Raw genomic sequence first — 14,755 nt, forward strand, 5'->3', positions numbered from 1 at the left:
TGAGGTCAAGAGTTGAGACCATCCTGGCCAACATGGTGAAACCTTGTCTCTACAAAAAATACAAAATTAGCTGGGAATGGTGGTGTGTGCCTATAGTCCTAGGTACTTGGGAGGCTGAGGCAGGAGAATTGCCTGAACCCAGGGAGGCAGAGGTTGTAATGAGCCAAGATCACTCCACTACACTCCAGCCTGGCAACAGAGTGAGACTCCATCTCAAAAACTAAGTAAGTAAATAAGTAAATAAAGTCTCTTTTTAACCCTGGTAATTTCTTTGCTCTGAAGTCTATTTTGTCAGAAATTAAAACAGGCACTCCAGCATTCTTCTGATTTGTGTTTGCATGGGCTATCTTTTACCATCCTTTTTCTTTTGACCTTTCAGTTCATCAGTATCGTTGTATTTGAACTTTCTAGTAGATAGCATATACTTAGCTCAAGTTGTTTGGTTTTTAAATTTAATCCATTCTCATAATTACTTTTTTTAATTGATGTGTTAAAACTGTTACCTTGAGGTTAATTATCAGTATGTTTAGATTAAGGTCTGCCATTTTATTGTTTGTTTTCTGGGTTTTTTTCTCTCAGTTTTTTAATTAAAAATTATTTTATTTCTCTTCTCATTTCCTCTTTCGGGTTATTTGAATTTTTGAGACAGAGTTTCACTCTTGCTGCCCAGGCTGGAGTGCAGTGGCGCGATCTCAGCTTACTGCAACCTCCACCTCCCGGGTTCAAATGATTCTCCTGCCTCAGCCTTCTGAGTAGCTGGGACTACAGGCATGTGCCACCACACCCAGTTAATTTTGTATTTTCAGTAGAGACGGGGTTTCTCCATGTTGGTCAGGCCAGTCTCAAACTCCTAACCTCAGGTGATCCCCCCACCTTGGTCTCCCAAAGTGCTGGGTTTACAGGCATGAGCCACCACGCTTGGCCTTTGAAGTTTTTTAGTTCATCTTATCTATTATGATTTTGCCTATACACATCTTTTTCTACAATTCTTTCAGTGGTTGCTCTAGGAATTCCAAAATATATACTTAACTTTTCACAGTCTACATGGAATTAGTAGTTTACCTTCCATTTGTCACACTGGTGGAATGGAAGGTTAAAAAAAAAAAAAAAAGAATTAGTAGTCTATCACTTGAATTGGAATGTAGTAATGTATAGGTAACCTGCCATATCATAGTTGTGTTATATATTACATCTACATACATTGAAAGCTCTATCAAACATTGTTACAATCTTTTTTTTACTTCAATTGTCAGAAATGTTTTAAAGAACTCAAGGAGAAGAATAGTCTATTATATTTACAACTTCTGTTGCTCTTCCTTCAGCCCGGATATTCCAGGTTATCTCCTAGTCTCATTTCCTTTCTGCCTGAAGATCTTTAGTAATTCTAATTTTAGAGTCGATGTGCAGCCCATGTATTCCCTTGGTTTTCTTTATTTGAGAATGGCCTTACTTCAGCCTCATTCTTGAAGGGTATTTTCCCTGGAAACAGAATTCTGAATGGTCAGTTTTTTCTTTCAACATTTTAAAAATGGCCTGCTGCTTTCTTCTGAACACCACACCTTCTGGTGAGAAATCTATAGTCATTCGAATCACTGTTCCAATCTAGGTAATGCATAATTTGGGTCTGGCTGTCGTTACTTTTCAGCAGATTGATTTGCATTTAACCTATTTGGGGTTTGCTTAGCTTCTAGAATCTGTACACTTATGTCTTTCACTAAACTTGGGAGATTTTTAGCATTATTTCTTCAAATATGTTTTCAGCACTACATTCTTTTTCTTTTCCTTTTGAGACTCTAATGACACACAAGTTAGCCCTTTAGTTATTGTTCCACAGTTCCTTGAAGCTCTGTTTATTTTTTTCTATCTTTCTCCCCTGTTTTCCAGTTGGACGATTTCAGGTATTTTAACTTTCAATGTTAAAAATTCCATTTGTTTCTTCTTCGCATCTTCTGTTTCTTTGCAGATACTTTCTACTTTATCATTTGTTTCAAGAATGTTTGTCACTGCTTTTTCAGTTATATTTATAACAGTTACTTTAAAGTTTTTGTCAGATCATCCCAAAATCTACATCATCTTGTCACTGGCACCATGGCTATCTTTTTCCATGCAAGTTAACATTTTCATGGCTTTTCATTTGCCAAATTATTTCTAATTCTATTCTGAACATTTTCATGACATTAGGAAATCCTGAGACTTGTTCAAACCCTATGATGAACGTTAATATTTTTGCTTCAGTAGGCAATCAACCTAGTTAGATTCAGACTGCAAGTTGCAACCTGCCTTCTATGGGCTGTGGCTACAGGTCAGTTCCACTTTTAATGCCTTCGCAGTACTAATCGCATCTGAAACAGGTGTACTGGAACCTGGGCGAGGTCTACTCATTAGCTCAGTTGCCAAAGTTTCTTACATGCTATTAGGATCAGATGCATGCATGCACAGGTTGGGGGTGAGCCCAGGAGTCCATAAACAACTACAGGGTTACTTTCCCAAACTCCTTTTCTGTGCTCTCCATGATACTTCCTGGTTCCCTAGGACTCACCTTTCCAAACCTCTGAACAGAAACCACCCAATTCTGTAACTGTGCCATGAATGACAAGGTGGCAAGAGGACAGAGAAAAAAAAATGCGACAGGTTTTGGCTCTGTGCTCCTAGAGCCCTGGCTTCCTCAAATAAAGAACAGTTCTCTGCTCTCACTATTTTGGCTCCTGCATGTTCCTATTACCTGCTGCTCCCATTACCTCCAGAACTGTCTGGGTGCTGGTGCAAGAGAAGCGGGGTGAGAAATGGGGAGGAGTTCTCTCTCTTCTCTGAGCTTTAGGAGTTGCCTTTCCTGGTCTGGGAGCTGGAACTACAGAATCTCTCCTGGAGGCTTTCCTGCCTGCACCAAAGCATTTGCTTCTGGTCCTTGGGCTGTACTTCGTTCAAACCAGGAAATATCAGAGGAAAACATTCAACTCACCAGCAGCTCAGTGGCACTTTGAATTCTGGGGTGTGTCCCCAATCTTCCCATTGCTAAAATTTTCCCAAGTACTCAGACAGCTATGCCACACATCTGTCCAGGATTTACAGTACATTTCAGTGGAAAGAAAAATGAGTGTGTGTGCTTCCTCTACCTTACCCAGAACCCAACTCTTTGGTCATTTTTATTATGTGCCAGATATTATATTCACAAAATTGTTCATACAAGTCACGTGAGGCCCAGAATAATATTCCTTCCTGCAGAAAGGACTTTCGTGCACATGCCTGAATCCACAGCACTCCAAGACCATCCTAATGAGGGGCTGAGATGCTCTGAGGTGGGCTCCTCTCTCTGCAGGCCTGTCTCCTTCCAGCTGGTCCTTCCTTCTCCAGAACAGCACTTCAGCAAGACCACCCTCAGGGCCCTGGACTCTATAAGCTCCCTTTCTCTAGCCTGCTGAGGCTGCTGAAGCCACACAGCCTCTTAGCCACCCCTGCAGGAATGAGAGATGCTCCCTGGGGAAAAGGAGCCAAAACTAGGTTCACGTCCCTATGTCTCCATCCTTCCTTGGATCCCAGCCTAATAATTCTCCACTATGATCAGATTTCAAATGCCTTCACACAGATGACGTTTATCATTTTTTGGTTATTCTCAGTAGATGGTTAATCTAAATTAACAGATCTGCCACCAATTTTTCCTTTTTTTTTTTTTTAAATACAGAAAGAAACCAGCTCTAACAGGTTTCCTGAGGTCACTCAGTGCATAGATGAAGGAAAGAGGGTTTAACTTCTTTCTATGAACCATACTGTCCCCTAAACTTACACCACAGTGTCCCCTGCACCCCTACGTCACAGGAAAAATTAGCTCTTAGAAGGGTTTTTCTTATAATTGGGTGTGTATGTATTTAAATTCAGAAGTAATATATGAACATATACTTATTTAAAAATTCAATCTTGTAGGCAAGGCTGCTTCTCTCCGATTTCTCAGCCCAAGCTGGGCCCAAGCCTTTTACCTGAGGTCACCTTGTTTCAGCTCGTTGCTTCATTTGGATTTTGTTATTAGGCTGACCTGTCCCCCATGGGAACGAATCTCCAAAAGATAATGGGAGTCACTGGAAGCACATGATATGAAATTAAAAATGATTTACAGATATTTTTTATGAATGTGCTATAAGGTTATGTCAAGTTATATAATCAGTAACTTACCCCTGCCAACTGATAGGGAATTAAACCTTAAATTTGTTCAAGTGACTATTTTCAGCCTCCCAAAGGACTATCAAGATTTAACTGACAGCCCAAAGCACGGGCTTGTTGGCATCGGTACAGGCAGGTGCAGGTGCAGATCAATGCACAGTGATAAACGTCTGTGTGAACACTTTAAAATCAGAGTCTCAGCGCCAACAGGGACTTTCCCATCCCACCCCCCAAAGCAAGCAGAATCAGCAGAGGCGTGTCTGCTGCAGGTGTGCGGCGCAGAGGAAAGGGACAGGAGCAAGGAGTTGCCAGGTTAACACTGTGAAGGAAGGACAGTGGAGATCTTCAGCACACACCTGTGTGGCCATGCGAGCCACCTGCTTGGTGGGGTGACAGGGCAGACTCAAACCTGGAGGCTGCTTTGACTGAGCTGATTCGGCAGAAAACAGGGACAGGAGCACAGCCCCACAGGCTTCTCTGTGCCACGGGTGACAGGGCAGGGTGAGCCCCCTGCATAGCCCTGGGCACTGTGCACATACCGGCTGGCTCATGCACAGAAGGAGGCCTGCACGTGAAACAGGGAGGGGTTTGCGTGGGCGCGGGCTGCTCATACCTTGGCTGGCTTCTGGAGGCATGGAGCTGAGAGGAAGTGGGGGCGAAGATTCAGGGGCCTCGGGGGCGGGGTGCTCAGCCACCGGACAGATGATGAACCACCTCTTCCCAGTGTGCAAGACTGAAGGGCAGAACAGAAACAGCATGCTGAGTGAGCGAGCGTCTCCAGGCCGGTGTGACCCCCATCACCTGCACCAGACTTGCCACAGTGGGTCTGGGGAACTCCTTTACATTTACGGGATTTTCTCCAGGAAGGGTGTGGGCAGAGAACACTGTTCCCAGTCATTAATCCCCATCACTTCCCTCCATGAAGCAGGTGGTTCCCCAGGCCCCCTGGTAAAGAGGCCTTGGTGATTGGCTTCTGCCTGCTCTTCCCTCACACCAGAGGGCAAGAGGTGCACAGCCGACCTGGGGTGCCTCACTGGCAGCCCCCGAAGCTCCAACCCCTGGCATAGGCTTGGTTCCTGGGATGTCCAGGGCACCATCCATGAAGGCCTGATGCTGGTTGCAGATGACAGCTCCTCAGACGGGGCAGCTGTCCCCAGACTGGGGCCCCTGGTCACCACATGCTTCCATAATCCCCCCATGCAATGGCCAAACCCCTGATAAGATGCTGAGCGAGGACTTTCATCAAATGCCTGCTAAAAGCAGGGAGGGAAGTTGCAGACTCACCGTTCTGCTGATACACGGGGGCGTTGGTTTGGGATTGCCGGCTCTCCTGAATGAGGTAGAGGGTCAGAAATGAGCTCACTGAGCTGCAGCGCCCACCTGCCCAGCCACTGCACTCTCGCCACATCCCACCCCGATTTCACAACCTCACCTCCCCGGCGCCCAGGCCACAGGTGCTGAGGTGTGGCGGGCTGGTCCCTGGGTCAGAGCCACGGTCAGCATCCGTGTCCTCGCTGAGCATGTCCTCTGCCTTGTCCATGACATCCTTCATCTGCTCGATGAACGTCTCCCGCTCGGCCTGCAGGATGAAGTCATGCTCCACCTGCAAAGGGACATACTGCCGGTGAGGACCGCCCACAAGCCAAGACCGCCCTGGGTCTTCATCCAGATTGACGGATGTCTGCCCTGGGAAGACATGGTAAAAGGGTGTGGTCCCCAAGACAGAGGCTGGACAGCACAGCAGGTGACATGGATGGCCCCAGGATGAGAGGAGAACAGCCTCATCTTGAGAAGCAACTCCGTTCTCCAAGCATGGGACCTGGGCCAGCACTGCCCTGCCCCAGCTGCAGCTGGTCACAGACCCTGAGGCCGATCCAGCCATCTGCAGAACAGGTGAGTGCATAAGATGGAGGGGGCCAAGGATGGGGACTGGGAAGAGGGGAAGGGGTCCATTTGGACACAGGTGCCCAGGCAGTCATGACAGACAAGCAGGGTGGGTTTGAAAGCAAAGGCTCCAGTCAGCAGGAGGTTGTGGGAGACAGAAAACAACAGAGAGATGGGAAGGTTATAGCAGGATGGCCACACATCACCTCTTGGTCTGTGCACACCCTGCTCTCCCAGCCTCAGGCTTTGACTTTCAACTATGGCCCCGGCACACAGGCAAGCGTGGCCTGATGTCCAACGAGCAGCTCCTGTCATGGCTAAGGGGAGGTCCCACACCATAGCCTGAATGCCACAAAGCCTCCAGACCAGGGACTCAGGACACGTCCAAGTCCCCAACTTTCACAATGGGCACGTGACCCCGGGCTCACACCAGGCTCTGGCTACATCCTTGGCCACTCAGGCAGAGAGAAATGCTGTGCATCTCATAAAACCATACCAATGAAAGAGTTCAGCCTGTGCCACCACCCAGTGGGGTCCAGACCTTGCCCCTTTCCTGCCATGGTACCTCCTCCCACGCACTCACCTCTGCAGTCACCAAGATGCTCTAGGCCCTGCCTGGGGCATCCGTGGTCTCAGATCCCTTCTGGGATGGGCACATCTGCCCTATACTATAACGAGCTGGCTGCAAAGCAGAGCTCCTCTGCGCTCCACACTCCCCTGGCACCCCAGACCCCAACCCCAGCAGCACCACCTGCATATACCCCTAAACGAAGTGCTGGCTTGTGCTGTGTTCCGTGATTCACTGCTTAATTTAGTGTAGCATGTGACTGCGATGTTGTCTAAGAGGAGTACACTGTGGCCAAAGTTGGAGCATCCAGCAAGCTGTGACTGGAGTGCCACATACGAGAATTTAAGCAACGTTCCAATTTTGTGAAACTTTCACTAAACAAAACTGAACTAGAACCCCTTTGCAACTAGAAAATGTTTTCATATTATGTTTCTTTTTAAGTATGTTGAGAATAAAATTAACTTGAACACAAAACAAAAATCTAAAACTACAGGGTCCAGGTAAAATCTGGCATTAGAATCCACGCCAATTAAATGAAACTTCTGCAGTTCCACCTTTACTAAGGGGCAAGGTCGTCATGGTCAGAATGATGAATCCAAGGCCTGCCTACCTCGAACCACTGATGGGACATTCAGGACAGCCGGTACCTCACGCTCACAGGAAGACAGTCCACAGGGCGGGCAGAAGCTTGTCCCGCTGGCCACATACCCACCCTTCAACTTGAGTCCCTGGAGCCAGTCTGTCCCTGGGATAGGAACAGGCTACGAGGAGGAGGGCTGCTGGACTGTTTTTACAGACCAAATTTGTGTATCTGTAGCATGCTTACTTCAGACAGGTATGTTAGGTGACTTGGTTTACTAAGATGACAGAAAAAGCAATAAAATGAGAGGAGTATCCGAGTGCTGAGTGAAAAAAACAAGGCTTGAGAAGATGCTATTTTTACAAAGCACACAGCTAAAGACAGCCACATTGCTTACTGTGCAGGACTTACATGTGTGCAGCTCACAGACTCACACACAGAGACACACAAGAAGACTGAAAACCAGGGGGCCAGTGGATACGACACAGGCCGATGTGGCTGATGTCGCGTGTGTGGCTTCCTGCTCCGGCAGACGGGCGCTGGAGGCATCAGCCGCACACGCAGCGCCAGCCGCACACGCAGCATCAGCCGGTGGCTGAGTGATAACTTCACGGGAATGCACTTATTATTATGCTTTATCCTGTTTGAAACACGTGTGTATGAAGTAATACAAGACACAGGTTAAAAACACAGTAAGATGAGAGAAGAAATGTTCTCCAGTTTCAGCAGCCCAGCGAGGACCTGGTGTTCGTGCTGCACTGACGAACCAGCTGCTTGCTGCTGACAAAGGCTCCTCCCTGACTGAAGCACAGCTGGCGCCTCTGACCCTCCAAATAGGCTTGACTAGGCCCCATCATGTCTTCGGCCTAAGCCAGTTGTAGCAAGAATTCCCAGCCTTTGTATCTGACCATATTCCTCATCTCCCACCTTTGAGGTTGAACAAAGCCTCTCACCTGCCCGCAGCACCGATCCTGTTACGAGAGTTTCTCCAGAATCCCCAACCTTGATGTCTCCTCTTAGCTATTTTCCAGCCACCCATCACCGTGCTGCTCCTCTGCTACCAATCCCCTGTGGTGTCTGCTGCATTCGGAGTTAAACTCATTCTCTCTCGCCCATTGCCACAGTCCTGAATAAAGTCGTCCCGACCACTGTAGCAAGCGTCAGAAGAATTTCTCTAACGCTGCAGGGGACGATGCCCTGGCCCTGGGCTCTGGGAGGGCTTTGTCCAGGGTGTCTCTGCAAAGCAGACCCTAAGGCAGGGACTTGCTGTCTAGGAGCAGAAAGCCAGGGGCTTCCCCTGCAAAGCCCACAGGAGGATTTCATGAAGCCAGGGCAGGGGTGGTCAAGGGGATGCAGCCCAATGGGGGCAGCTTTCTGATGATGTGCAATGCAGCAGCCGCAGGCAGGCACATGGGGCAATCTATCTTATTAACTTGAATGGAATATTCTATTCCCTACTCATGCCAGCCCACTCCAGGCACTTGGTGGCCATCTGGAGTGAGCGCTACAACACTGTCCAGTGTGCTGCTGGCCCCTGTAGGACCTGGCTCCCTAAACCTCACTCGTGCAGGAATAACGGTCTGGGGAGAATGTCCTCCTGGGAGGCAGTCATGGATGGACCAGGAAGTTTGAGGAACACATGTGCATCCTTTCCATGTTTCTTCGTTGTGCTTTCAGATGGAGAGTCTCTGAGGGCCCGAAAACCATCCCCACTCCTAGCCTGGGTCAGGTGCTGGGGACAACAGGTGTGGGGCTGTGAAGGCCTACAAGGTGCTCATGGACTCAGGTTGGTCTGCACAGGCAGGGAGGGGTGGCTCCAGAGGGAGACGCAAGCAGAGCTGGGAGGGGATATGGGACATGGGTCAGGGCTCAGAACTCGCACCCCAGCTGGGGAGGCTGGAAGAAGCTCTAAGTAAGGACCATAGGACATTAGACTCCGCGATGTCCTCCCCATGCCTCACTCAAGGAACCTACCCACAAGGCTTCCTTTTATTTGGAGGAAGGGCTCGGATGCTCCGGAAGCCCTCAGGGAGCAGCATCTTAGAATGGTTAGAACATCCTTCAAGCTGTTCTTCCAAATCCAAAGGGTTTCCGCCCAGTGTGAGGAAGAGCCCGAGGCGTAAAAGGTCAGCACTGTCCCCGAAAAGCCCCTGGGCCAACCGACACCTCCACACAGGGCCAGGCTCGACATGTGACCTGTGGCGCTCTGCTCAGGCCCACACATGCCCAAGGAACACCAGGAGGCAAGCCACCTAGACTCAGCCTCACCATATACGTGGCTATCTCATCAGGTGCGTCCCCATCCAAGTCGAACTTGAAGGTCACCATCTTGTGGTTGTGCGTCTCCAGCTGGCACTCCACCATCTTGTCCCCAGTGTTGCAGACCTGGAAGGGGCGCCATCAGCACCTGCCATGTGCGCACCCGCCATGCGCGTACCCACGCGCGCACCTGCCACACCCCCACACCCCCACCCCGCCACGCGCCTCCCCGCCACGCCCCGCGCGCGCCCCGCCCCCCTGCGTGCCCCGCCCACTCACGTTCAAGATGGTAAGCCGGGGCCGGCTGGCCCTCTCCTGCCGGGAGCGTGCGCGCGTGGACCTGCGGTGGTGTTTCCGGGCTGCCCTGCCCTCTAGCCTGCCCCCTCCAAAGGCGCCTTCGCAGCTGTCACTCAGCTCTTTTCCAGAAGTGACATCAGAACCTCCGTAGCTGAGCAAAACCCAAGAACATTAATGGTACCAAAGGACAACCAGCACGTTGGCAATGGTGGGGAAAGTCAACTTCTTCGGAACAGTGTGGAGTCTCCAGGGCCCAAATTCGTGACCTACAGAGGCAGCCCCTGTCCTGTGCGAATACACCAAGCCTGCTTCTGGGCCCTCACCCAGCTCCCTGCTGCACCCAAGTGGCATGGGCAGAGGGAAGCACGGGCTTTCTACTAACTGCGTGACCTTGGTCCTCTCAGTCTCCTGACCTGTGAATCTGCCCCGTGCCTCAGTTTCCCCATCTGTGCCACAGCAACAGAAACACATCCACCACTGTTGTGAGGCCAATCCATTTTGCAGTTTGCAAAATGCCAAGCACAGGCAGTGCCCAGAACCCCAGAAGGGTGGAACAAATGGTCACGGTTCAAAAAAGGATACAGTTCATTTTCTGAAACACCTCTGTCCACAGCCCAGGAGGCCAGGAGACCCAGGATTTGGGCTGGATATAGCCCTGTACATAGGGAGCCACCCTCCCAGCCCCCTCCTAGCCTCTGGGCACTACCAACTCCGCCCATAGCCTCTCCGTTCTGGAACATTCTCAGCACTGCAAACCAGAGCAGGGACCCAGAGTCCAGCCAGGGGCCTCTGGCTACCAAACTCCAACAGCCAGCAAGACCCAGAGAGAAGGCCCCTGAGGCTCCACCATGTCAGGTTTGAAAAACCCCTAATGGCATCAGGGCGAACTGCAGTGGGTTCCAGGTGAAGCAGCGGCAGCAGCCAGGCTGAGTGGCTGTATGGGCCTGCGCCCCCACCCCCGTCCTGCGAGGTCGAGGCTGGGCCACAGTACCTCTCACAGCTCTGCGGGAGGCCGGGCGGCTTGTCCTGTGAGGCCTGCTCCTGAAATAAAAACCCAGAGAAAAGAGAACGGGTCACGCGGGCTCTTGCCTCCCTGTGGGCACAGCCGCGCAGTCAGCTCTCCCTCCCCACCGCCTCGGCCCAGCCTGCTCCCCTGCCTTCTCCTGTCTCTTCTGCAGCCAGGTGGGTACGACCCGGGGGGCATCACAATGGGAGCAGGCATGGAGGTTTTTATCTTGTTGAAACGCTTGGACCCAAGTGGATTAATAAAAGCTGGGAGCCACTTCCTTTCCAAAAATGTTAACCCACTTTGATCATCCCTCAAAAAGGACACATTGGTGCTATGAAAGCTTTTCACAGTCTCTGGCATCCTGTCCCAGGGAAAGCATCCTCTAAACCTGTATCTATAAAAATCACAGCCTCCATCTTGATGTGGCTTACAGAAAGTATGAAATCTAGGGAGAGGTGAGAACAGAACCTGGGTGACTGTCCCAGAGCCGAGCAACCCCAACCTCTAGGACTAAGACCCCAGGTCACTGTGCGGACCCCCGGTGGCCGCAACTGCCCAGTCATGGGACAAGCTGGGGGGAGGGGCACACACCTCTTGGGCTGGTTCCACCGTCAGCTGGACAGCTGGGCAGGGGCTGGCGATCCCAGGCCCGCCAGGCAGTGGCGGGTTTGCTGGTGGCAGAAGCGTGGCGGTCTGGGTGGGCACACTCTGCGCAGAGACGGACACCGTGGCCAGGGAGCTGGGGAACTGAGGCAGGAGCTCAGGGGCGGTGGGCAGCAGCACTTCCGGCAGAGGCGGGGAGAGGACCGCAGCCGGTGGCACAGGCACGGTGGGGACCTGAGCGGTGACATCCACAGCATAGGGAGCTGGGTGGCCAAGCAGAATCTGGGGACACAGGGGACAAGATGCAAGTCAGGGCCGGTGCTGCCTTCACTGAGGGAGCCATTCCCAGGTGTATCTGGGAACCCCCAGGCCAAGATGGGAACGCCCCTCTCCGGTCCACACCCTCCCCAAGGGGAGTCCCTGTCTCAGAGCACATTTGCCGGATGGAGTGAGCAGAAGCAAACAAACATAGGCATTCTCACAGCCCTTTCTGTGGAAGAGTCTATTTGTGTGGAAAGGTCAGGAACAGGGCTCTATGAACCTGCCAAGCTTGGCTGAAGGGTCAGAGAAGAGGACACACAAAGCATCAAAGCCAGGCCCCCACCACCCCTTGGGGCCCGCGGCAGCCTGCCCCATCTGGCCCCCTGGTCAGAGCGCGCATAGGGCCTCAGAGTGCGCACCGACACCTGCCGCCTTCTGGAGGGCGACAGCGGCTTCGGCTTGGCTCTCTCACTGTTCTCATCTCCCTCTAAAAGCTCTTCGGCAGTAAAAGGTAAGACAAGTGGGGAAAGAGGAACCATGGACTGGGAAGTGCAAGTACCCTCTGTCTTCTTCCCCCATTCTGGAGGTGGGAAGGCTGAAAATGTAGAGGAACTTCTCACCTCTCAGGGCTGGAAGGAACAGCCACATTCACTGGGCCTGCTGGCCCTGAGACCCTCTGTTGGCAGCCAGTGGCCGGGTCAGAAATACCAAGCCCCAGCCTGGCCGGTGGCCACTTCCCTCCTGGACAGACACCCCAGCTGCTGCATTCAGGGGACCCCACGGGGTGGCCGGCCCAGCTCATCAACAGACTTCTGGACCCTTCCCCAGCCAAACAGCAGGGACAGCCACTGAGTCTGGCAGTGACCCTCACATGTCACAGGGCACCCCTCTGTAGCCACTAACTGTGGCCAGAAAGGCTCTTCAGGTAGGAAGGCCCAGACAGCAAGGTCCCCCTCCTGCTCCCTGCTGTGGCCCTCGGCTTTCTGAGAAACAGACCTGACTGTGAACCAGCAGGCTCTGAGCTGCCGCTGAAACCTGCTGGGACCAACAGTGCTTACTCAGGTGGGCCACAGGACGCACGCGATTCTTCCCACTCACTGTCTAATCAAACGCCACCCTGCTATCCAATATGTACCACCCCTTCCTTCTCTACACACAAAGCCCTCTGGAGATAAGACAGCAAGAAGTGATGGACAGGAGGGACGGCTCACAGCGGGGCAGCTCACTCCAGACTGGATTCAGCACTAACAGCTGGGGGGCACCTGGCACCAGGGATGCTTCACCCCAGACCCCTTCACATTAGGGCCACGCCAGCCACTTTCCTGCGGAGGCTGAGGCTCGAAAGGCAGGGCTGTGCCACAGTTACAGGACTGACAGGGCTCAGAACTGGGGTAAGGCCAGGTAGGAGGAGGTCAGGTGAGGCGGCCCAGGTGGGAAAATGCCAGGAAGGATGGGACCCAGGTAAAGAGGCCCAGGTGCGAGAATGCCCAGGTGGGAAGGCTCCCATGCCAGCCTCTCTCTCCTCACTCAAGTTTGAACAGAATAGTCTGCAAGTCCCAAAACGTGAGTGGACTGGGTAGGGGTGCAGATCCCCGTGGGAAGGCCTCCCACCAGTGGGGCACATATCCTGTGTTCCAGAGCGCCCCTTCACAGCCAGCCAGCATGCTGCCATGAGGTATCCACCTGACCTGACACCAGGACATGGCCCCAGGTCCCACCATGACCACCCTTGCAGCCAGCAGTGCCATCTGCCCCCAGCCCCCACCCCGCTATTGGCCTCGCTTCCTCACCCTCCCTAAGATGGGGTTGTCACCCTGCCTCATCCTGACAAGGTGCTCTTTGAAGGGCAGACCTCAGACAGACGCCCTGTGCCCCAATGCCAGCCACACCAAGGCTGCCAGACCGGGCCTGGGTGAGGGCAGGTACAAAGATACCACAAGAGCAGGGGCCATAGAGCCGTGGGAAGGGAGGGACACAGAACCTATCAGGCACGGACTCCTGCACCTCCTGAGCATTCAGAACACGGAGGAGACGCAGATGCCCCGCGCTGGCGCCAGCCCCCACCTCCCTCAACCTCACACACATCTCTTCCTGAGAGGGGCCACCCCGGGCAGAGCTGCCTCCTTGCCTGGCCCCCAGCTGCCCCTCAATCAAGGTGCTCAGGGGTAGCACAGGCCCAGCCAAGGGAGCGGGAGGACAGAGCAGCCAAGAGTCCTTTGCATCTCTGGGTCCTGAGGGTCCCCAGACGCTGGGAGGGTGAGCCCCTGCCCAGCAAGTGATTACCTGGCTCCCTGGTGCAGCAGCTGGAGCAGCTTGTTCAGGAAGGTGGGGCTGGAGGGGCTCAGGGCGCACAGGCAGTGCCGGCTGCGGGGGCAGCACAGGTTGTGGGGGCAGCGTGGGTTGTGGGGGCAGCGTGGGTTGCGGGGGTAGCGTAGGTTGCGGGGGCAGTGCCGGCTGGGGAGGGGTGGCCCTCATATTCTGCACCGTGTGGTGGGGGGAAGGAGGGACATCGGTGGGTGCCATCTGTGGGAAGGCCACTGGGTATACAGGTTGGGCTGGGAGCTGGGCCACGGCAGAATGAATGGACAGGGCGGCCACGCCCGGTGGGGCTACGGCCAGCAGGGGGATGGTGGCCGGTGCATTTGGCACAATGGTCCTGCAGGGCACGGCCAGGGGTGTCCCAGGGGGGTGGGGCAGCTTCACAGCCTGCAGAGGCAAGGCTGGGGACGCAGCGGGGAGTGGGGCAGCGAGGCTCGGCAAGATCACGGCTGGAGAGAAATACTGAGGCGGTGGCACGGGAGGCACGGTCGCAGTCGGCAGTTCTGGGAGGGCTGGAGGGTGGCCGTCGATTCCCGCCAGGGGCGTGATGGGGGGCACAACAGGAATCGGGGGCATCTGAAAGAGACACAGAAGTGTGTCAGTGTGGGCCCCAACCAGGGTCCCTGACCACAGCACTTGCATGCAAGGACAGCCACAGTCACTGGGGACGAGGGGACATGGGATGAAGAGAGCATGACCCTTTCCCTCCGAGACACCTTTGTGTAGCTGCTGTTGAAGGGAACCCAAAGATAAACCCAACAGAAGCAGAAATCCCAACCATGTAAAGCTCTTCAAATAGAAAAGGAAAGTTGGCAGGCTGGGA

At 53.0% G+C, this 14,755-nt stretch overlaps 1 protein-coding gene across 1 annotated transcript in view; it reads right to left on the bottom strand.

Moving 5' to 3' along the window:
• WNK2 (WNK lysine deficient protein kinase 2) overlaps positions 1–14,755 on the bottom strand; it is a 136,341-nt gene that overhangs the window by 44,920 nt on the left and 76,666 nt on the right. Inside the window, 8 exon segments of the mRNA XM_031654036.1 lie at positions 4,766–4,885; positions 5,437–5,482; positions 5,585–5,755; positions 9,453–9,569; positions 9,723–9,891; positions 10,732–10,781; positions 11,341–11,634; positions 13,897–14,508. Coding sequence (XP_031509896.1) covers positions 4,766–4,885; positions 5,437–5,482; positions 5,585–5,755; positions 9,453–9,569; positions 9,723–9,891; positions 10,732–10,781; positions 11,341–11,634; positions 13,897–14,508 — 1,579 coding nt within the window.

This window comes from Papio anubis, chromosome 13 (genome assembly GCF_008728515.1).
Source record: "Papio anubis isolate 15944 chromosome 13, Panubis1.0, whole genome shotgun sequence".
NCBI lineage: Eukaryota > Metazoa > Chordata > Mammalia > Primates > Cercopithecidae > Papio > Papio anubis.